Source organism: Xiphias gladius, chromosome 11, assembly GCF_016859285.1.
Source record: "Xiphias gladius isolate SHS-SW01 ecotype Sanya breed wild chromosome 11, ASM1685928v1, whole genome shotgun sequence".
Classification (NCBI taxonomy): Eukaryota; Metazoa; Chordata; class Actinopteri; order Istiophoriformes; family Xiphiidae; genus Xiphias; species Xiphias gladius.
Genome location: NC_053410.1, coordinates 2,730,776 through 2,753,186, shown reverse-complemented (window position 1 = coordinate 2,753,186; position 22,411 = coordinate 2,730,776). Strand labels below are relative to the sequence as shown.

The following is a 22,411-nucleotide window of genomic DNA, read 5'->3' as shown; positions in this document are numbered from 1 at the left end:
TGTGATTTTTCGGTGATACGGAACATTTCTTTACTACAAAAGCAGCCTGAGCGTAACTGCATGTCCTGTGTGGGGAGGATTTCAAGTGAAGAATTCCACAGCGTTTTTAAAAATTTATACATCTGAAGCTTTTTTTTTTTTTTTTTTTTACTCCTTAGTTAACTTCATTGTGACGGTCAGGTTACTGTTGATCGAAGGACAGAAAATAGACTTTCTTCCCCCAGTGATTGATGTATAATTGTGAGAAAAGAATCCTGACATGTCAGCACCGAGCAGAATGACCTGATTTTAGATACAGGACTATGGCTAAACACACACAGACGGACAAACGCACATTGTGCCTCAGATGCATTAGGGAAGAAGGGGCAGGATGAAGGGAAACCTGCTTAATTGAGTTAAAGCCTGCAATTTAATTTCCCTGTGTGTGTGTGTGTGTGTGTGTGTGTGTGTGTGTGTGTGTGTGTGTGTGTGTGTGTGTGTGTGTGTGTGTGTTTCCTCATAAATGGGTGTACGTTTTGACGTTTTTTCTCAAAAAACGTAAATATTGTAAGTTACATTTGACTCCATGTTAAATATGCAGCACAATATGAACATACTTTTACACACACACACACACACACTCTGTAGTACTCGCAGTGCGTCACATGATGAAGACCGTGTGATGTTTGAAGTAGCTGAGCTAGACCTTCAAATCCAATCTGTGGAAACAAAGCAGTCGTAGCAAACATGCACCGTTTTTTGTTTTTTTTTGTTTAGGTTTTTTTTTTTTTATTATGTGACATTAACAAGAATAAGTCGGTGTACACTGTGTAATACACTGGACTGCTCCGCTGCTGAAAACTCAGGCGTGGTCGAAACACCTCCAGCAGGAGTAAAAGGCGCGGTGCAGTTTTGTAGAAGCAGCATTTGGGGGTCAAAGATTGTACAAAGTGTGTGGGGATTCATGGAAACGATCCTCCAGCCAAGGATGCGCGGATTTATTACGTTTTTGTTTGCTGACTAATAGCAAATTTTCCATTGGAGATCTGCCATCTCTTGCCTTCCCAGTTTGTTTGATATACAGTCGACTCCTCGTCCCGCCGTTACGCTGTTCACCCTAGGCCAATATTCAGATAGGGGTGCTGACCTTTGCAGTATCTCCGCACGCGGCATTGGTTTTTTTTAGTTTGATCTGAACATGGGTGCGTTAAAGAAAGACAGCTGGAGGTGGCGTCTTCAGACAGCCCTGTCGTCACTGTCCCAGTGGCCATCGGTGGTACTGCAGCTAACGCATCCCCCTTCAGACCCAAAACAAGTCTTTTCCCGCAAAGCTGTTGGCAGGACATCTTGATCGGCGCACAGGATCAATTATCCTTCTCCTGCTTATGACAAAAAATGGACATTTGAGTGTGCAAGTTCAGGGAAAGAGACGCTGATGCACGTGTGCAGTGCACCGCACAATTCAGGACCAGATGGAAAGTGAGAGGAACTTTTTGGATCCACCTACACGGTGGGTGAACAGCTTTGACTGGAAGAAACGGGCGTCATGTCCGTTCACGGTGTCCACGTGTTTAATCTTCCCAGGATCCCGGGGAATTCCGTCCATACTGGATGATTCTGCGCTTCACGGTTGACATCTGACTTTCATGCAGGAGACCAAAGTTTTTGTCCTGTCACAGAGCTGCAACAACTTTATTTTATTTTTATTAACCATTACGTGATCTTTGCCTAAATATTACCACACTCTAGTGACTATGCACAGATGCCGTAGAAAGCAAGAGTTTGAAATAATAAGTGGGAAATGGACAAAAAATAGAGCATCGTTAGCATTAGCTGGGCTCGGCCCAATTAGCTAATATCGACGCTCTTGTCTGGTGATGGAGTCGGTTTAACAACCCGACCAGTCGCATCTGGGCAAAGAGTGAGCTGAACAGTAGAGATATGAGGAAAGAAAACCATGACAAAAAGAGAGGGGGTGTGTGCTGCTGGGTGGATACTGATGTGGTACAGACAAAGCAAAAGACGACCAATCAACTGTTACCAAAAAGAACCTATCAGCACGGTTACATGTTGCTCTCCTTTTACAACATTTACGGCACTGCGTCCGCACGCGTCTTTCTCCTGCGAGCTCTGACAGCCTCGTACGGATCGACAGGGAGGAGGAGTTGAACCGCTGCCCCGCATTGGCCGTGCACACACACACACACACACACACACACAGTGAGGGGAGTTTTCCTTCCTCCAGCGGCTCTATATTTAGTGACCACGGCACCTGTGTGTGTGTCCGAGCAAACTCAGCAAGCAGCTGATGAACGGCTGTGACCTCAGAGGAAGGGAGGTGCTGTGCGTGTGTGTGTGTGTGTGTGTGTGTTTGGGATGTTTGGGATGCTCACAGCCAGTTTGCTTTTCTTTGTTGTTGTTCTTCTTGTCAGTGTAATAATCATCCTTGTCTAATGATGATAGAACCAGGAATAAATAGGCCAGCTTGGTTTCTCTTTTAACAAAATGAGGTCAAAGTGGGTGCTCTGTATAAAGCAGCGGAGCTGTAGGAGGATGGATGAAACTTACGATGTCCCTTTTTGGTAAATTTATTACTGTTGTCGACTGATTTAAGGGAGTAGCCTAGAAATTGTCGACTGGATGCCCCCTAAACAAGATCCCAGTGCCCACAGTGATGCCTTTAAAATCTATTATTTTGTCCCACCAAGGGCTCGACACTTTCTCCTTTTCCCAAAGAGCACATGCGCTCTTAAGTTGTATATAAAGAACTTCAGGGGCGTAAAAGAAAATTTATCAAATGATGTGTTTTTCCTCAATAAATGGGCACAAGGAGACATTTACAAGCAAACTGACTTTATCCAAATACAAGAAGTTTTGTTTTTTTTTGATAATTATGTACTTATTTATACTTTAAACTGCTGTGTAAACAGTATAACCTCTATAATAAAGTAGTTCCTATTAGTTCCAAGCACAAAAACATCTGCTCAGTCCATCTAGACAGAAATGGCGTCGTCTAGAAGGCCCTTTGTGCTGATTTTTTTTATTTTTTTATTTTATTTTATTTATTTTTATTTTTTTCCCCAACGGGCAACATGGGTTCAGCGCAGTGACCACGTCATCATCATTTGTTTTTCAACAAAACAAACATAACTTCATGTTGCAGAAGTTTCCTTTCTGCTTCCCTATGATGACAATCACCTCACAGCCCCGGGGATCAGATGTGAAATGATTCATCCGTCGGTCAATTTTCAATCTTCAGCAAATTAATTGCCAACGCTTTTTCACTTTATTTTTATAGACTGATCAAATAATACCAAAATAACTGACAGATCATTCGGTAATGTCAATAATAATTAGCTAAAGCCCTACGTAGCTCAAGCCAACAAGAAGGGGCTATACTCAAGTTAATCATTTACTTTTACTGAGAAATGCTCAGATATTTGAAAAGAGGTAGATGAGTTTGAAGCAACTTACATTTTTTTGGTCATAATTTTTATTTATTTTTTGTCCCCAAGCACTCAAAAGATGTTGTGATTCCTGCACTGATTACTGCAGTTCTTGTAAGTGAAACGCTGATTCTGCCCTCCAAGTATTTTTTTTTTTAAAAACGGAAAAAAAGCCGAGTATGGAGTATTTTTATGCTTTTCCCCCCCAGTTTTATAAATAATAAATACATTGAACATTGAAAAATTCCTTTTTTTTTTTATATACAAACCAAAAACAATGAGTCCCAGCTCGCTCTCACTCCTCCACTAATAAATCACAATGTCGGTTTTATTCAGCCTGATTTGAGTGTTTACGGACGCTGAAAAGAAAAAAAATCACTGGTATGACTGCTGATACGCCCACTCACTTCCAGTATCTGACAGAAAGGCAACGCTGTCCCTTTGACTGACGCCGGCAACAAGAAACTAAGTTTCAGTGGCGTTCGAGTCGTTTTCTTGTTTATAATTTATTCACTTCTTGCAACAAAAGCCCCCCCCCCCCCCCCGCCAGATTCATGGTAATATTCTGCCACTCATATATCCATCTAGCAAAACAACTTCCTTCCTTCCGTTCCTTCCTCTAGAAAATGCAGATAGATGAGAATAATTATCTCATTAAACCTCAAAAATGCTCTCAATGTACCGATTGTAGTGATGATGAAAATCCATTAAGCCCCCCCCCCCCCCCCACAAAAAAAAAAAAAAGCCGCCTTTCCTGGAACAAGCAAACAGTGGATATGAAAAGAGAGTGTGTTTAAATGAAACAAGACGGTAAACAGGCAGGGTGCCCCCCCCCAACACACACATACCCCCCCCCCCCCACACACACACACACACACACACCCCCCCACCTCCTCCCACCGCCCCTTACACTTAAACATTCGAAGGAGCCAAAAAACTTTCTCTGTCCTCCCCCTCATCTGTCTCTCTCTCTGCTTTCAATCTCCTACTGTATACTTTACTGAACCCACGCCTGTTCACCTTCAATGCACCAGGTCTTACTTGCTGAGTGAGTGAGTGTGTGTGTGTGTGTGTGTGTGTGTGTGTGTGTGTGTGTGTGTGTGTGTGTGTGCATAAAGGGGGATTATGGACACTGTGGGTGGTACAGGCTGCTGGTACAATCTCACTGAGCCCCTGGCCGATGCCCACTTGCTAACATGCGATGAGCTCAAATGCACTCAGGCATGTTCACAGACACACACACACACACACACACACACACACACACACACACTTTGCCGTATACTTAAATACACGTGCAGACAGTCAATATGTTACAGAGCAGCAGTTATCTTCACTCCACAGAGCTTCTCTCCGGCCTAAACACATTCAGACCTCAGTGTGTGTGTGTGTGTGTGTGTGTGTGTGTGTGTGTGTGTGTGTGTGTGTGTGTGTGTGTGTGCGTGTGCACGAGGTGTGCTGTATATACATGTATGATGTGTGGGTGTATGACAGGATATGTGTCAACCTCTACTTTGCTGTAAGTCACATACCACAGCTTTTTTTTTTTTTTGTTTTGTTTTTTTGTCTCCATCTTTCTTGTACACGTTACCACATTGTGGCTGTGTTGCAAGTGATACTGTGAAATTTTGCCCAAACAGGATGTTACGATCACACAGTTTCCCACAGGTTGGCAGCTTGTGGGTGGATAGGCTGAAGAATATTTTTCCAACACCAATATACTGCAAAGCCCGAGCAAATTATGGAAAATGTTTGCAAAACCACATATAACCACAAGATAATTAAATTCATATTCATGTGATTTCGATTATGTCAGCAACTGAAAACCAAAATTTTAAATTTAATCACTTCTGAATACTCAGTATTTTAAATCATTTTCAATTTCTAATTATTCAAATACCACTGAATTTATTGCACCGAAATGCGGGATCTGAATTTCAGTTTGTGAAATTGTCAGTCGTCAATTTCGATTTGTGCAATTAAAAAAAAAAAGAAAGACTTTGTTTCCTTTATGTTCATTTTCGACTCAGATATTCAGAAAATTCCAGTGCCTACTATTCAAAAGGTCTGTTCAAGTCGCTCAATTTCCGTCAGCTCAATCCAGATCTAAGAACTCAAGTCAAAACCCAGGTTGCTGAAATATGCCGAGTCAAATTCAGACGCTAAGATTCAGGATATGAATTCCGATCTGAACGTCTGGGGCGCCAGAGGAAAGCAGCCCAGCCCGACTGGAATCGATTCTGTACGCTTCTTTGTTCTGGGTCCGGGATGCCGTATTTTCTGGCTCGATTTTCCTCTGTTTCTGTCATTACACAAACTGGGAGAGGTCGTCACTTTAGTCCTATTGCCTGTCAGGAAGAGTCCAGTGCAGCCGGCCTCTTGTTTCACCACCTCCATTCATCCGTGTATTTCTTTCCCTGGCCTATCGAAAAACCTGGAACATACATTTCTTCATGTTCCAAGTCGGAGGTTTTGGGTCTATGAGAGAGACCTCCCCCCGGGGGGGGAGGGAATGAGGGGGGCGCGGAGGGAGAGACATCACATGACGCAACGATACTGCGTGAGTTGAAAGGCATTAATGTACTTTAAACCCCTTAGCGCCTGATTTCTGCAATTTGCCTCAACTCCTTAAGTCGGTCGGATGTGAAGAGTCACACTGAATCTATTTTTGGATCCGGTGTGACTCGAACTCTGCGAGCGTATCGTTGTGTCTGATGTTCATCGCGAGCAAACGTCCATAAGTCCCCCGGAGGTTATAGAAGAAAAAAAAAAAAAAGACGCTCCTCATAACTCGAGAACTTGCCTGAAAGTCGCCACGCTTGTACGCTTTCCTCAGCGTCAGGGTAAACCAGTGATAGCTGTCCGTACATTACGGACGGGAGCTGCTAATAGCTGAGGTGGCCTGCTTCTAATGGTGCGTGTTGGCTAAAATATAAACCAGCTACGAAGAGAGAAGGCTGCAAAGACCAGTTACGATCAACATGAGCTGACTTTGACTCTCTCTACTTGTCTCCTTTTCTTCCTTTTCATTTTCTCCCTCCCCTCACCGCCCTCTACCCTCTTTCTGTCCTCCCGCTGCCCCCATTTTCTCCCGTCGCCTCCCTGTCTGCAGATTGACCTGGAGCCAGAGGGGAAGGTGTACGTTGTTATTGACCTGTCGGGATCTTCCAGTGAAGGTAAGAGCTCGATACACGCTGATTTTTACACAAAGGTCACGGCCGACTCGGGGCTCCCGAGGTCAGCTAGCACGTGTGTAACACGGATTCACAGTGTCCTTTTCTATCCTTTGCTTAATGACACGAAAGAGCTGTTGTATAATCGCCACGAAAGCTTTCAGTCTAATCTCGTCTTTTTTACCTGTCCCCTTCTGTCATTTTATTTCCCCGTTGTCCGTTGATGAGGACTATTAAGAGGCAGCAGGGTTTTTCATTTTTTGCTGAGCCATTGTGTCTATCACAGCTCATGCCAACTACAGAGTTCCTCTTGCTTTTTTGCACCAGAAAACCAATGTTGCTACATACAGAAATACAAAACCCACAACTTCCGTGATGATTTAGTTTTGGAAGCTAAGGGTTTTATATGGTATGTTTGAGAAGTGTCTGTGACGCAGGGTGTCTGCAGGTCTAGAACAGTCCCAAAAAGCATTGCATTTAGTTCACTCAAAAAAAAAAGGACCTTAGAAGACATTAAAAAGCTTGTCCTTTTTTTGACCAGTATGACAGTGAAAAACGTATTAGATTGCATTCAGCTTGGTATCAAAAAGTCATGCATTTAAATGGGCGAGCACTGCAGAAATCCTGCAAAAGCCTCCCTAAACTTGGAGGATTCAGCCATTATCGCGTCATATCAAGCACCAGTCAGTAGCAAACAGTGTCTTACACGTATACGTACATCAAAATTTTCGCAGATTACTCGTTTAGCTGAAATTGCAGCCAGTTTGGGCAAGAAATGCAAAGACCAAGAAACCAGCCCATTTTGGACAATTTAGGGAAAAAAGTCAGAAATTCCATAAAGATATTGATAATAGTGTCTTGCAGATGGAAAAGACAGAGTTTATATCATGTGATTTTATGTAAATATGAAAAAAAAACATACCTGGGAATGAGGGTGGACCCTTTTTGCCCAGTTTAAGATGTTTCAAGGCGTGCAAGTCCAAAACTAGTGATGTATCTGTGTCAGGAGCCAGAGTTTTCCCTCCGGGGGAGTAAATGTTAAGACACACATGTCAACCCACTATCACATAAAGAGCCTTCTGATCATAAGTCTGCATTTCACTTGTATGAGCAGGCCTAAAGAGAGGCCTGAAGCTCTTGCCGCAGACGCCAGAGCAAAGTTGTAAAGATGAATACATTCGAACCTACTTGGTGGCAAACATCCGACCGGTTTAGGGAAAAGAGAAAAGAGAATAAATAACAAGAAAGGGATTTGGGGCTGTTAACAGTGACATCAACAAGTCAACGGGATGGAAGCAGAAACCAGTTCTAATGAATCTGTGGTTTTTTCGTCAGTTACTTGGAAGGCATGTCCTCTTTGCAGAAGCGACTACGTAACACAGCACACACTTTTATATGTGAGGCATGACGCTAGAAATTGGAGAGTATACCTGAAACCAACGTTGACTGAGCAACAACAGAAATCCGTTAAATCAAGAGTGTGTGGTATATTTGAATCAACACATAAACTCATATATATTCACACATACAGTAAATGTGTGTACGTAATATATCAGCTGAAAGCTGTTTTCTGTCTGAGGCTGATGGCCAATGTCTCCCTTTGATGCGTTGTGTGTGTGTGTGTGTGTGTCCGTGCCTGTGTGCTGTCTAAAGTGCCTGTGGTTTCGCAGTAAAAGCTTAGTAAAGTAAAAGCATCTTGTGTGAGTAACACTTTCCCGCAGCAGCCTCTTTCTTGTCTTAGTCTTTACATCTGCCTTTCATTTCAAATCAATTACTTTCAAATTCACTCTACAAACACTGTGATGTTCTCTACTCTATAGTTAGAGTTATATATCTTTTAAAAAAAATGACTTTCTGTATAAGAGTTTCTAGTTTTAGGTGAGGGTTTCTCTTTTTCTTAATGTGTGTGTGTGTGTGTGTGTGTGTGTGTGTGTGTACAACACTGTGAGTAATTGAACTCTTGAGTCAGTGTGTCACCGTGTGTAATCAGCACTCTGACGTCGGGAAACGGACATTGCAAATTTCTTCAAAGATTTGTGTGTATTAGTGCAATACAGTAATGATGTCATGCACTGAGTGCTTTTCAGTAGAGGTTTAATGATGGCGCAGAGTTCAGCGTTTGACTCTTAACTCCGCGTCGAGCTGCGATCTCAGGATGAGAAGGGCCACGTACGGGGACGAAACCATCTGAAGCGCTGGAGCGGTACTGTCTCGGCACCGACACCGATGTGTGTCCACTGACCGCACGGCGAATGGTGCTCGAGATAGCCGGCGAACCCCCAACGACCCCTGCATTATCCAGGCGTGGTGGAACACACGAAACGCAGAAAGACTGCGGAGTCACGCAACGGCTCGGGTACGAGGCCAGACGCGTTTCTTGGACGCTTGCAAGAACATCGTAAAACAACTTGTAATCGATTTTAAATAAAAACAAATAAAATGAATAACAAGATTTTTATACTAGCTGTAATTGTAAAAAGGCAACCTTATAAACCCTCCAAAGCAGCAGTCCCTTCTCAGGACCAGGGCTGCTCATCAAACCTCACTACCTTTTTCAAACTAACCACAATGTCTAGGTAGGACCGAGTGCCTGTTCTTTGGTCAGTCATAAAACTTGAACTTCAGTGCTTGACTGCTTGTACTTTGACAAGCTTTAACTTTCCAAGAGTCGGGGTTTTTATTTCCCCTCAAACTGACGGATTGTAAAAATTTGGGGACAGCCTCAGGTAAACAGGTCCTGGGGACCGCACCTGTTGTTGACCTCCAGAATGACCCGTTGGAGCATTTTCTGACCTCCGCCACCTCTGCCGCTGAGGGACAATAAAGCGTCGGGTAGAGCAACAACTCTGACGTGAACCTCAGTCTGGGTCTCTGCTTAAGATGTCCTGTCAGTTCCCGGCAGCATGAAGACAGACAGTGTTATAAAACAAGCGCTCTACATAGCGTTTGCGCCTCGTGTAGTTGTCTGAGGCCGTGCGTCTCGGCTTTGTTTACATTTTAACTGGTTAAGTGACCACGAAGATAGAAAGGAGATTAAAGCGAGAAGAAAGACCCACACGTGACAAAGTAGCGTTTTTGATCCATTTGATTTCGGTGTAATCAGATTTAAAGTGGTTTACAAAGATATGAGACGAATTCTCACAGACGTCAACACCAACGGAGGAGTTTCTATTGCATTATCTTTCCTTTTTTTTCTTATTATTTCACATTCTACCGGAAAAATAATCACATAATCCTTCACCATTTATGACAAATAGCATGTTATGGAATGATATGTCAGTTAAAAGGCAGCGTTTGCTTTAAACATGGCTTGATTTCTTTCCTTGCTCAAGAAATATGCCAGCACCTTTAACCAGATGGCGAGAAAAACAGCATGAACGGCGGCGGGGGCGGCCCGCCGTAACATTTCAGATCCAGGACTGTTCGCACACTCGGCACAACAGCGCTCAACCGTGGACAACTTTTCATTATTCACACAAAATGCATTTATCAACCACATTGTTGGGTCATCAAATTTGGACTCATTTTGTGCCTTTGGCTCTGCCTTTTCCAGACACTTGATTTGACGCTTAAGAACCAAAGTCTGAACCGCTTGAAACTAAGACAACAAATCTCTCACCAGATATCAATGACTTTCCCACCTTTTCTCAGGATATTACTCCACTGCTTCAGCGATGACAGAATGAACTTTTAGCAGAAATGTAAGTGTTTGTGCATGACTGCGTGTGTGTGTTTGTGTGTGTGTGTGTGTGTGTGTCTGTGTCTGTGCACCAGATTACGTGTTAGAGAGACATGACAGAATGGAAGAAGAGAAAGACAGAGAGGGAGTCAACCGGAGGTCGGGGGGGGGGATGATAAATTGATTAGTAAAGTGGAGTGTTTGCTAATGGACCAGTTACATCATCGAAAAAGGGAGAGAGAGCGAGAGAGAGAGAGAGAGAGATCAGCACAGAGTGACAAAGAGGTGTCATTAGGACAAAGACTTTCTACAGGATATATCAGTTTTCTTTTTCTCTTTTATGAATGTATTTAATTATATTTCTATTTCTTTGTGTCTCTTTGCTGCTTTCTCCATCTGTAATGACATATAACACATTTATATATTGCTCTGTGTGTTTGTTTGTGTGTGTGGGTGTGTGTGTGTGTGTGTGTGTGAGCGTGAGTGGCTGAAATTGCGGTCATTACTTAAATGTGTTTGCATAGCGGAGAACACATGGATGAACTGTCAGGCCTGAGAGCTGCAATCAACTTATTAGCTTTCATACACAAACACACACACAGACACACACACACACACACACACACACACACACCACACACCACACACACACACACAAGGCCTTGTTGTCACCAGGACAGGATGATAAGCCGCTGCCTGTTTCTAAAAACAGATGCATTATTATTTACATGTTGTTTTGGCTCTGTTGTTATCCGCTGTGGGAGTTTTATTCTCTGAACAAAATGACAAAAACAAAACAAAACAAAAAAAAACCCTTTCGGGCCTTATGCAGCACATTTGTAGTTGTTCGCACGTAATGCCTTGAAATCTGTGTCTGTCGTTGCGGCACCGTGCAACTTTAAGAATGGAAATAAAACACAAAGAAATAAAATGTGGCTTATCGTCAAATATTTCCTCCTCGTACGAGGACTAAGCTAAATGCACGGTCTGCAGAGCACGGAGATGAATTCAGCTCGGTAAATACGCAGAGAACCGCCCTAACAATTAAAAGCCGCCAGTTGCATCATTGGCACTGGTTTGGGATGAGCATCGAGGTGTCGGCCGACGCCGCTAAAAGTGGGATCCCCTTCCTGTCGAGTAGGTGGACGCATCTTCGCCTCAGTCTGTGCTGCCGCTGGGCACGTGTACTAATCGTTACGCCTAAATGAGCCACCTTTGCACTCGGCGTCGAACCACCTCAAATCTTCATCAGTTTCTACAGATCAAAACCAGCTCACTAGCTATCGGGATGACTACTCACTGACAGCTTTCAGAAGACATTCATGTTCCCCTCAGGATGAATTGTGACGGTGAACGTTGGTGATCATTTGTCTTTACTTTGGTTTATGACTAAATACCTGTTAAAACTAATCACATTTCCGTCAGCTTCAGTTGTATTTTCTGTTCGGTGCTCACGTAGAGATGTTAGCACGTTAACCCCCGACAGAGAGGAGCAACACGCTACGAGCATCGTGCCGGCTAAACATCGGCGTTTCATCGTGGCGAGCACGATGGCGACAGCAGAGCACTTGGCGCCGGCGATGGCGCCTTTCTAAGCATCGTGCAAATATGGGGTCCTGTGGCGGACAAATTAAAATGCTGGGAAGAGCGAAGATGCCCGGGTTGACCCGGAGTCAAGGCGATGCTCGTTACTGGGTGAAAAAAGTACGGGCCGTTGTTAACTCTAGGAGGCAACACCCACCGGCATCTGTTAACTGCAAATTATGGAGCAGTATCAGTGAGAGAAATGGAGCCTACAGGTATCGCTTTAATCCTAATTCAAGACATCACTGTCTGACAGTTTGGTCCAGGACAGGATAGATTCAAGGTTCAGGGTTCAGGGTCTTTGAACCTTGAATGCACAACAGTGTGATGCTGGATATGTGGGTATTTCCCCAGGGTTTGAGCAGCAGAAATGTTGTCCTTTCCATCACTTTAGTATTATAGAGGGTAATAAAACTTTACGGCCTGTAGCTTTCTAGCGGGACTCGGGACTTGAAATCTCGTGAGTGGTTCTAGGTTCCCATAAAGGTAAAGGTCCTCGTCGTCCATAGTCTGGCTAATTGTAGTTTATTACTGTGACACTGTTTGAACACTGAGCCATTTAAGTGTTTGCTTTAACTTTTTGGGTTGCGATGAGGACGTCGCACAGGAGCAGCATGTCTATCCCAGACCCCCTACCCGCCCCTGAGCCCTTCACAGTGGAAAACGCTAAGTCTAACACTGTTGCTAGGCAGCAGCCGTCAGTTGCTAGGTGATGGCGATGGCGTATAGTGTGGCGAAGACTGAGGACAGGCGGAACAGGACGGGGGAGAAGGAATGCACAAAAAAGTCGTAGAGGCTCAACAGACGTGGAGCTAAAAATGTCAAGTTTGTCCTCGATGGCGGCGTTTTAGGGAAAGACACACCAGGAAAGTCGGAAGGGTCCAGTTCTCCTCCAAACCCCGCCGCTCTTCCTTTACGTTACTGTAAAGCTGCCCCTCCCTCTCGCTCTGTCTGTCTCTCACTCGCTCACCCCAGGTGGTGTGTGTGTGTGTGTGTGTGTGTGTAATTGACACAGTGTTAAGACAGTAACCGAAACCTCTGCGGTTCCACCGGGAAAAACCCTCTGTAATTAAACAGGAGGCCGAAAGAGCAGGAGAGACAAAAGCAGACACTGCGACTGACTGTGTGAAAAAAGGAAATATCAGTGTTTGATTTTTTTCAGCTCCTCATCACTCACTGTCTGCCCCGCGGTGTCGCCGCCATCTAGTGCCCACGTGGTGTGAGTGCAGCTTTTTCAGGACTGCGGCGTCGCACATTTTTAGATGAAGTACACATCAGGGCTTTAATGCAGCCCCTGCACAGTGGCTTGGTTTATTTTTTTTCAGAGAGGCCAGAAATGAGCAACCATCAAAAGCCACTGAAACCCGCAACTCATTCTGTTCTGTCACACTGTGTAATAATAACTGTGTATAATATTATATGATATATAATTGCGCGTGTCTGTGTGTGTGTGTGTGTGTGCGCATGCAGTTGAAACGGACACTACCGAGAATGAGGAGCGCGTGTTTCGGCAGCGGATGCGTCCCAGGAAGCGTCAGGGCGCCGTCCGCCGGAGGGTCCACCAGGTCAACGGACATAAGTTCATGGCCACCTACCTGAGGCAGCCCACGTACTGCTCCCACTGCAGGGACTTCATCTGGTGAGGACAGCCACTGATATGTACACACACTCTCAAGAGTCACATCCGGTAAATACACACGGATCGTGCCTGGGTTCGTTGTAAAAATTAAAAAGTCAAACCAGTTCGACTCTCAGGGATGGAACTGGAACTCTTGGCAACAGGTAGTTAGTTATAAAATCTTAACTCGAGGCCCACTTACAAGCTTTTTCCATTTAGTCAAACCAATTCATATCCCGTACAGAGGAAAATTACCTTCTTAATAACCGAACATTGACCTAGTCTTGTGGCACACATACAACAGTGACACAAACAGTCATCCTTACAAACTTAGACTCAGAGAGATGGAGATAATGAGCGGGTTTACGTGCACTTAGGGCATTATTTTCGGCTTCTTGCAGTTCCCAGATTCCTAAAACGCAATGTAAACGTACGACCTAATCAGGTTTAACAGGCAAACGCAACTAGCTTTCCGTAAGAGACCCGTGATTTCCTGTTGGTGTAGACGTTTTCTAGACAGGGTTTCCTTTTAACCTCACATTTAAACGTGCACAAGCAGAACCACCGAGCCCGTTTGCTCTGTGCAAAAGTACGAAGGCAAAAACGAAGAAGACATGAAAACGATCCTCTGGCAGCAGCATCATATATTTGATCATATATCTGTAATAACCTTCGAAAATGCCCGGCATGTTTAAACCGGTGAAGAAACGATATGGTAGTGGGTTGAGAAAAATGTTTTTATTGACCGAATGATTTCCTGCCTTAACCCCGTTTCACCCCGAAACCTGCTGTCCTGTTTACATGTAAACACAGCGGAGGCTGTTAAGTGTGGAGTAATAAACAAAGCCAGCTGTGTTTGTTTCCATCCCAACAAACAGCGTTAGCGTCCCTCACATGGAAACCATGTGGCCCCGATGCTCTGGTCACTTTCAGCCCTGCTCTGAAGGAACGTTTGACGTGTAACCAGAGTCACGGGGAGTCCTCCAGCGTTCAGGGTTTCCGGGGTTAAAACGAGAATCCTGCACCACACGGGGGGACACAGCGCTCGTAGCATCGGTTTATCGGTTTTCACGCAGGTCAACCGGTATCTATTGAAAACACACGTTAGATTTTTCATGTAAAACTTCAGCCGGTGTTGTTCAGTATCTGTCCCTGAGAATGAGCTAGAAAGACCGAAGAACGTGGAATTAAAGGCACAAAGAGTTGATGGACTGGCCAAGAATGAGTCTATAACTGCCAGTCTTTAGGAATCAAAGAAACACATTTGCTGCTTATCCTTTGTCACACTTTCTCTCTGACCTGTAGGGGCGTCTTAGGAAAGCAGGGCTACCAGTGTCAAGGTAGGACAGTGTTTTTTTCATTGCTTGTTACTTTCCGTACATTCCTGCAGCCCAGTGTGTGATGATACATCACCAACAGGAGGCACTTGTAACACACAGAACGACCCTGTTAATGTGTTTCTCCTGTCCATGTGTGTGTGTGTGTGTGTGTGTGTGTGTGTTTTCCTCCCGCAGTCTGTACCTGCGTGGTGCATAAGCGCTGCCATGAGCTGATCATTACCAAGTGTGCAGGGATGAAGAAGCAGGAGGACACAGTGGGGGAGGTACTGATCTACAGCTCCAGGCTGTTTTGATTAGACACAACACCTCAAACAGACATTGGCCACGGCTCTTTCTCTGTCGCTCAGATCAGTGATTCCAGATTGAAAGATTAAAGGATGTGAAAAATGGGCACAGTCAGTTATCATTAATAACTATAAAATAAATAAATAAAAAGAAGTCATAAAGACCTTTTGGGCAGATGGAGTTTACCGTTGCTCACGGTTACTCACTTTCCAGTACGACCCAATGGCCTCCCATCAGAACTGCCTGATGCCTCTGTGATTAAAGGGACTTCGGTGGGGCCGGCTTTCGTTGCGCATCATTCCCATTCTCTCATTTCCTGTCGTCTCTCAGCCGTCAACTGCCAATAAAAGGCATAAATGATGATAACGAAACCTCGACGGCAGTGGTAGACGGAACAAGATTGGACTGTGTCCGGTGGATGTGTCTCACTGGCCTTTTCTGTCTCTTGCAGCCGGTCGGGTCCCAGAGGTTCAGTGTCAACGTGCCGCACAAGTTCAGCATCCACAACTTTAAAGTTCTCACCTTCTGCGACCACTGCGGGTCTCTGCTCTGGGGCCTGCTGCGACAGGGACTACAGTGTAAAGGTGGGAATGCCTCAGTCCATACAATGCTGTAGTTAATAAAAGTGCAGACCAACATACCGGCGTCCTTCTCATGTCCTTACCTGACCTGGCCAAAAGAAAGAAAAACAAGAAAGTTTCTATTTTCTCATTCATATAAACTCGCTCTAGTGTCTAGTTCTGAATTTGTGCTCGCTGACTCTCTGTGTGTGTGTGTGTGTGTGTGTGTGTGTGTGTGTGTGTGTGTCTCTCAGTGTGTAAAGTGAATGTACACAGGCGCTGTGAGAGTAACGTGGCCCCTAACTGTGGCGTGGATGCCAGAAGAATCGCTAAAGTCCTCAATGAGCTCGGGGTCACACCGGACAAGATCTCCAACAGTGGCCAGAGACGGAAAAAGGTGTCTCGACCTCAGGTTTTAGAAAAACTCATTTTAAGAATTTGAATAGATCAGTGGTTGTGGCAGTTTTTTCTTTTCTTCCAGAAAACAGTGGAAGCGAGGGTTAGGAATCCTTTTTAACTTTTTAAATAAATGAAAGAACGTAAAACATCGCAAACCACTGTGTTTCCTTTATTTTGAAATTTCTCATTAAATCAGCTGAAGCTTAGCAGGCACCTTCACTTGTCTTCAGATGTGACCTTTCTTTCTTAAGTCATGAGCTTTAATTTAAAACAAACAAAACAAACTGAACTGATTTAGATTCTGGAGGTCAAAGGTCAAGGTCGCTGTGACCTCACGCCCGTCCCATTCTCGTGAAGGTGATATCTCAGGGAGGCCGCAGGGGAAGACCCAAGGATGCACTGACTTGACCTCACAAGACACCTTAACTCGAGAATAACTCAAGAATTCATGTTAATTATGAGAAAATACACTTTACTACCTTTTTATGAAATTCTTTCAAAGCCTCCACTACATATTTTATAGAAGACGTGGATGTAAACTGCAACGTGACTGGTGGGCGGAGGCAAACAGCCGCCAGGCGCTGATTCTAGTTGTTCGTAAAAAAAGTCAGGAGAAGTCGATAAGAATGTTTTACAGCACAAGGTGCTGATCTACAGACAGTAGAGAGAGAGAACAGGTGGTGACGACAGTGGTTGTGTTGACGGTGGAACTATTGATGAAGATGAAGATGGTGATACGTTGTCTTTGAACAGCTTCCTCAGGGCCAGGACCCCCAGCAGCAGTTATCAGGGACGCCTCAGACAGAAGACGATTGCTCAAAGTCCGCCCCCACCTCCCCGTGCGACCAGGGTAGTAGAAACTCGCACACACCCTAACCCGCGTACACCCTAACCCGCCTGAAACCAAACCAAATGAACAAACACGTCTCCTTTTTGTTTCCGTCCAGATGTGAAGGAGCTGGAGAACATCCGAAAGGCTCTGTCGTTCGACCGCCGCGCAGAGGAGCACAAGACGCATCCCCTGTCCTCACCCTCCTCTGTTGCTGCGGTAACGGGGGACAGCCACGGGGCACCGGGCAGAGGTGGCGACGGAGGCAGCGTTGAAGTGGAGGGAAAAGGGAGGCGGGAGAATGGAGAGGTCAAAGGTCACAGCGCTCCGGAGGCCAAGAGGATGGACCTGCACGACTTTGTGTTCATCAAAGTTCTGGGAAAAGGAAGCTTTGGAAAGGTGAGTGTATGACCTTTAACCTTTGTTCTCTTCTTTCCTCTTGGGCTCCGTTTGCCCTACGTTTGTGTCTGAACCCCCGTCTGGTGTCCGTCCTTCCCACCCCGTTGCTCCGTGTGAGTAAAAGAGGGATCGATTAGACACAGGAACAAATGGATCACATGATAGACAGAGAGGGAGAGAGGGAAGGGTCGAGAGGAAATGTCTGTGGTTCCGACTGTTGTGTGTCATGTGACCAGGTGATGTTGGCAGAGCTCAAAGGCAGCGATGAGGTCTACGCCGTGAAAGTGCTGAAGAAAGACGTGATCCTGCAGGATGACGACGTGGACTGCACCCTGACTGAGAAACGGATCCTGGCCCTGGCCCGAAAACATCCCTACCTGACACAGCTCTTCTGCTGCCTCCAGACTAAAGTAGGAAGTCACGCCCACACGCCGTCACATTCACACACAACTCAACTCAACTCAAACACGCATGCGGGCATACTCAGCACCTCCAGGGGGCAGCATCGGGCTACATTAGAATCTGCAGCTTCCTCTTGTGCAGCTGCCAGGTCACACAACAAAACAAAAAAACAAAAAAACATCCCCAGATTTAAAAAGATAAACTCTCTCTCTCTGTCTCTCTCTTAAAATGTACATTTACAAAATGATATTTGGCCGGAAAGTGAAGAACGTAGGATACTTTAAGAGCTCATAAGTGATGCCTTGTTTTGAGTAAGAAGAGACAAAAAAAGACAGAAAAATGATTCCAAAATAAACATTGAATGAATATCATACTGATAATTTCAGTATGTGGAAGGATACAATTGTAGAACAGTTCACTTTCTAGTTTGAGGAGGAATAGCAGATTTAACCAGATTTAAACTGCAGATTGTCCTGTAACTCTTCCTTTACGGCTCCGTTTTAAAAGAGTTTCAATCCAATTTCTGGGCTTCATGTTAAAGCCAGAAATTAGCAACACTGTGCATCTGAGTTCTTTAGACAATCCCACAAAGAGATGAGTCTGTGTCCTCTGAGCTACAATGAAGGTGTTAACGATAAAATATTAAGCTGAACCTTCAAAATGGTTAATGTTAACTTTCGTTTTATTTTAAAACTGTGGTTTGCCAACCTTGGGTCGGGTCACATGAGTCACATGATAAACCTAATGGGTCACCAGACGATTAAAAGGGATGAAGACAAAAATATACAAACTTGCGTTCTTTTTTCTTTTCTCATGAAATTCTCACAAAAACCCTCCAAATGACACAATCTGTGAGGACAACACCCCGTTCGGGGTTGATGTGAACGCTTGTAGACCTGCAGACATTTCTACCAGGGGGCCGCCGGCTTGAAAAACAATTAAATGAGAATGTTTGTGCTCTTTGAACGGACACATTGAGCCTCAGTCTCAGTCATTAAGTGTCAGTCATTTAAAACATAACATAAATTCAAACTTGATTCAAACAAAGCGAAAAAAAGAGCCAACAGAAGAAGATGTAAGGTCACTTTGTAGGGTGAATATCCCCCAAGATGTGGCACGTCATAGGTCTAACATGCCCCTGTTCAGTGGACACTAAATAAAGGTTAAACATGTGCTGTACGTGAACACGTCAAACTCCCAGTAGCGTGTTAGAAGAAGAGAACTTCGGTAAAATCTCATACAACCCTCTGTCACAGTAACTGTCAGAGAACCGTGGTGAGACAACTGCTCTGTATTCACTCGCCAGAGCAACACCGCAACTGTCCGTCTCAGTTGGGCCCCCCCGCTCTATGCCCGTCGACTGAGAGCCGGGGAAGTAAAGCGCCATGGAACGGACGCCTCCAGCTCACAGAGGTGCCGTGTTTTGAGAAAACATGACAAGCAGCTTTAAGGCTGAAGTCATTATCGAAGCGTCTGCCATCGGCTCAGAGAGCGAGAGCGAGAGCTCTGTTTCCCTTTGCTTCAGTCTTCCTGCTCCCTCCTTCCCACTCTGCTCTCCTCTCATCATCTCCACCGCTCAGTTTATTTGTCCATCCATACAGTAAGTGGACGATGACAGACAGACAGACAGACACACAAAGGGCACCCGTGGGTGGGACGGTCATAGAGCCCACAGCTCCCTCAGACCACGGTATGTTTTGTCTACCATATGTTACATAAGTGTTCCTGCCAGGAACTGTTACAGGCTCTGTACATGTGTGTGTGTGTGTGTGTGTGTGTGTGTGCGTGTAGCCCCCCGGTCTGACGACTTGCTGAAGCAGCAGGTCACATGTCCTTTCACTGCAACTTGAGCCTGACGGTGCTCAGAAGGCAGCACAGGTGTTAACTTTTATCAGTCCTGACCTCAACAAAGCCCGAGCCGCACGAGCTCGCGACATTTCGGAAAAACCGACCGACTGCTGACCTTTTTGAACTCTTACTGACTTCATGAATCGCTTTGGCTCCTTTTTGAAAATAAAGAATTTCAAGAAGCTTCTGTATCTGAGTACCTGATAGAAAGGGACATTCAGTGCTTCAGACTTGTGTCGCGGTTCCTGCCGGCCTTCAGCTCAGTCCGAGCTCTTTGTGAAATGGGTCGTTCCGTTTCAGTTTTACTGCTGTTTTAGTCTGGAGGACTTGGCAAGAGCAGTTTTCATTGGTACTGGATGAGTCTGCCTTTGCCATCTGGGGTTCCAGTTACGTGGCTGGGCACAGGGGTGCCTGCGCCTGCCGGATGTGATTTGGAAGAAAAAAGGTTGCTGAGTGTGTGCATTACCTGTAATGCAGAGGACAATCTGTGATCACAAGTTCAGTACTGCCGTGTCTTAATGACGTGGTTCTTTGTCTTTTGTCCCTTTCTTTGTTAAAAGCAGTATCTGGAAGGGAAGGGAGGGGTCATATTGAGCCCGAAAGTTTTTTTTTTGTTTTTTTTCTTGATTCTGTCGAAGCAGTCTACCATAGCTAGTCCTGGTTTGAAGACACAGAAATTTTCTTTTTGGTTTTGGGACCAAACAGAATTATTTGTCGGCATTTGGAGATTTTCCTCCAGGAAAGACTTGACGGGCGACCAGTGGTGAAAGAAGATCGACGTTTCTGTTATGTTTTCTACAGCAGATCAGACATGATGAGGAGGAGGAGGAGCCAGCCGTGGCCAAACCGGACATTTTGTGAGCTGCATCTTTTGTTTATTTCCTCATAATGCTCTGGAAAGCTTGAGTCTAATGGTGGCGTCTCCTGTTCCATTTATTTATTCCTGTTATTTTCCTCCAAAGTAAAACTTTAAACACATGTCCCTTAGGGTGGCTGGAGCCGGACGGGGGAGGCGGAGAATAGTAGTTGAGTGAGACTGTGTTCTCAGAGCAACCGCTACTATGTTATACTCTTCTTCTGTTTTTTTTTACTTCATGTTTTTCTTTGTTTATCTTATTTCTCTCCATCATCCTGTCTGGTGCATGAATGAATGGAGCACACACACACACACACACACACACACACACACACACACACTGTAGCAGTCAGAACATTGCCATTCTGTTCTTGAGATAAACTCGAGGGTGCATTCTTATATATTTCTTTGATCTTTGTCCAGCGACTTGTGGTGTGTAATTATATAACAATATTCCCCTCCCTACACACACACACAAACACACCCACCCACCCACACATACACACAACCACACACACACACACACACACACACACACAAACACACACAAACACAGCTTCGGGGTTAATTTAAAGACCCTTTTAAGGGAACCAAAGTAGCGCCAGGGAAAAGCTCAGCAGAAACTGGGCCCACGTTAACCAGACCCTTAAACTTTACACATGAAATTCCCTCCGTCCCCACAAAACGAACAGAGAGCCAATTTATAACAGGTCTTTTTCATTGACAATTAAGTTGTTGGTTATTTTCTCGATTAATTGTTTGGTATATAAAACATCCAATCAGTAAAAAGCAAAAGATTTTATCCGCTTTCTCGGAGCCAGTGTCTTCAGATGTCTTGATTTGTCCAACAAACAGTCAAAACTTAAAGATACTTGATTTACTGGCCCAAATAAACTAGGGAAAAGGAAGTCTAGTAATAAGCTGAACCAGCAAATGTTTGACTTTTTGCTTGATATTTGACTGAAATGATGAATGGATCCATCAAAAAGCGAATTTAGTGCATTGTTGTTCATTAACAATGACTAACATCTGATCATAGTAATCAATTTCCCGAATAAAACTGCATTTTACCTAAACCCCCCTCCTTGGTTTAGCTGCCATGTGAGTTCCCTTGCTCGGTGGGTTGGGTGCTGTACCTACAGGCACCAGTACAGAAACTGCGTGGAGACACGTTGTCTTCTGCAAGTACACACAGGCCTTCTTTGGAAGAGATGGGTGGTTATGTCCCACATTGTGTGTGAGTGTGGCGTGGCCAATAACAATGACAAACTCAAAGCTTATTTCTTAAAATAAATATTTAAAAAATAAAAGTTGTTTACAGCCTGACTTATTTTTAAACAGAATTAGCACCCTTTTTATGGGATATTTTCTCATTTGCTATTTATTTGTTGTTTCTTTACCATAAATCTCATTGATGATTTTTTTAATTATTAATCAAACGTTTTATTTATTATAATAAATAATATTTTTGTTGTTATCAGCCATTGAAGCCATTCGGTGAGCTGTGACATCATTATGCTTGAAAAAAAACAACAAAGTTTTTGTACTTTGTGTGACCTATGTCCTACCTAACCCCTCCTCTCCCCCTGCCTTATTCCTCCCCCCACCTCCCTCCCTCCCTCTCGGTCCTCTTAATCAACTGTGGGATCGCAGCCGTGTTCCCCTATCCGCCTAATTACTGCCGAGAAATGTAAATAACATTATACAACAGTAGCGCCGGGCCTCGCTCTGCTCTGCCCTCAGAGGCTGAGCGGAGAAGTGTGGGGCAGGGAAGAAGTGACTGAGGAAATGGACAGAGAGAGAGAGAGAGAGAGAGAGAGAGAGAGAAGAGATGCAGGAGGATGATGTGAGGATTAAGGAAAACAGGGAAACCTGGTTTCGGACTGTGGATTGTCAATATTTGTGGTAATAAGGCAGCTGGTATTTTTGAACAACGGAAGGAAAGACGATAAGAAGAGGAGAGGTAGAGGGTGAAAGGCTTTTGTAAAAATGAGTGAGGTAAGGAACAGGACAG

General features: G+C 44.6%; 1 protein-coding gene across 2 annotated transcripts in view; it reads left to right on the top strand.

Moving 5' to 3' along the window:
• The window catches only part of LOC120796188 (protein kinase C epsilon type-like), a 73,416-nt gene that overhangs the window by 22,891 nt on the left and 28,114 nt on the right, over positions 1-22,411 (top strand). The window contains exons 2-10 of one of the 2 annotated variants that reach the window (XM_040138666.1): positions 6,538-6,601; positions 13,332-13,500; positions 14,785-14,819; positions 14,994-15,082; positions 15,556-15,688; positions 15,919-16,076; positions 16,817-16,913; positions 17,011-17,291; positions 17,528-17,701. In XM_040138666.1, coding sequence (XP_039994600.1) covers positions 6,538-6,601; positions 13,332-13,500; positions 14,785-14,819; positions 14,994-15,082; positions 15,556-15,688; positions 15,919-16,076; positions 16,817-16,913; positions 17,011-17,291; positions 17,528-17,701 — 1,200 coding nt within the window. The remainder of the gene's footprint in view (positions 1-6,537; positions 6,602-13,331; positions 13,501-14,784; positions 14,820-14,993; positions 15,083-15,555; positions 15,689-15,918; positions 16,077-16,816; positions 16,914-17,010; positions 17,292-17,527; positions 17,702-22,411) is intronic. The other variant, XM_040138667.1, reaches the window with a different exon arrangement.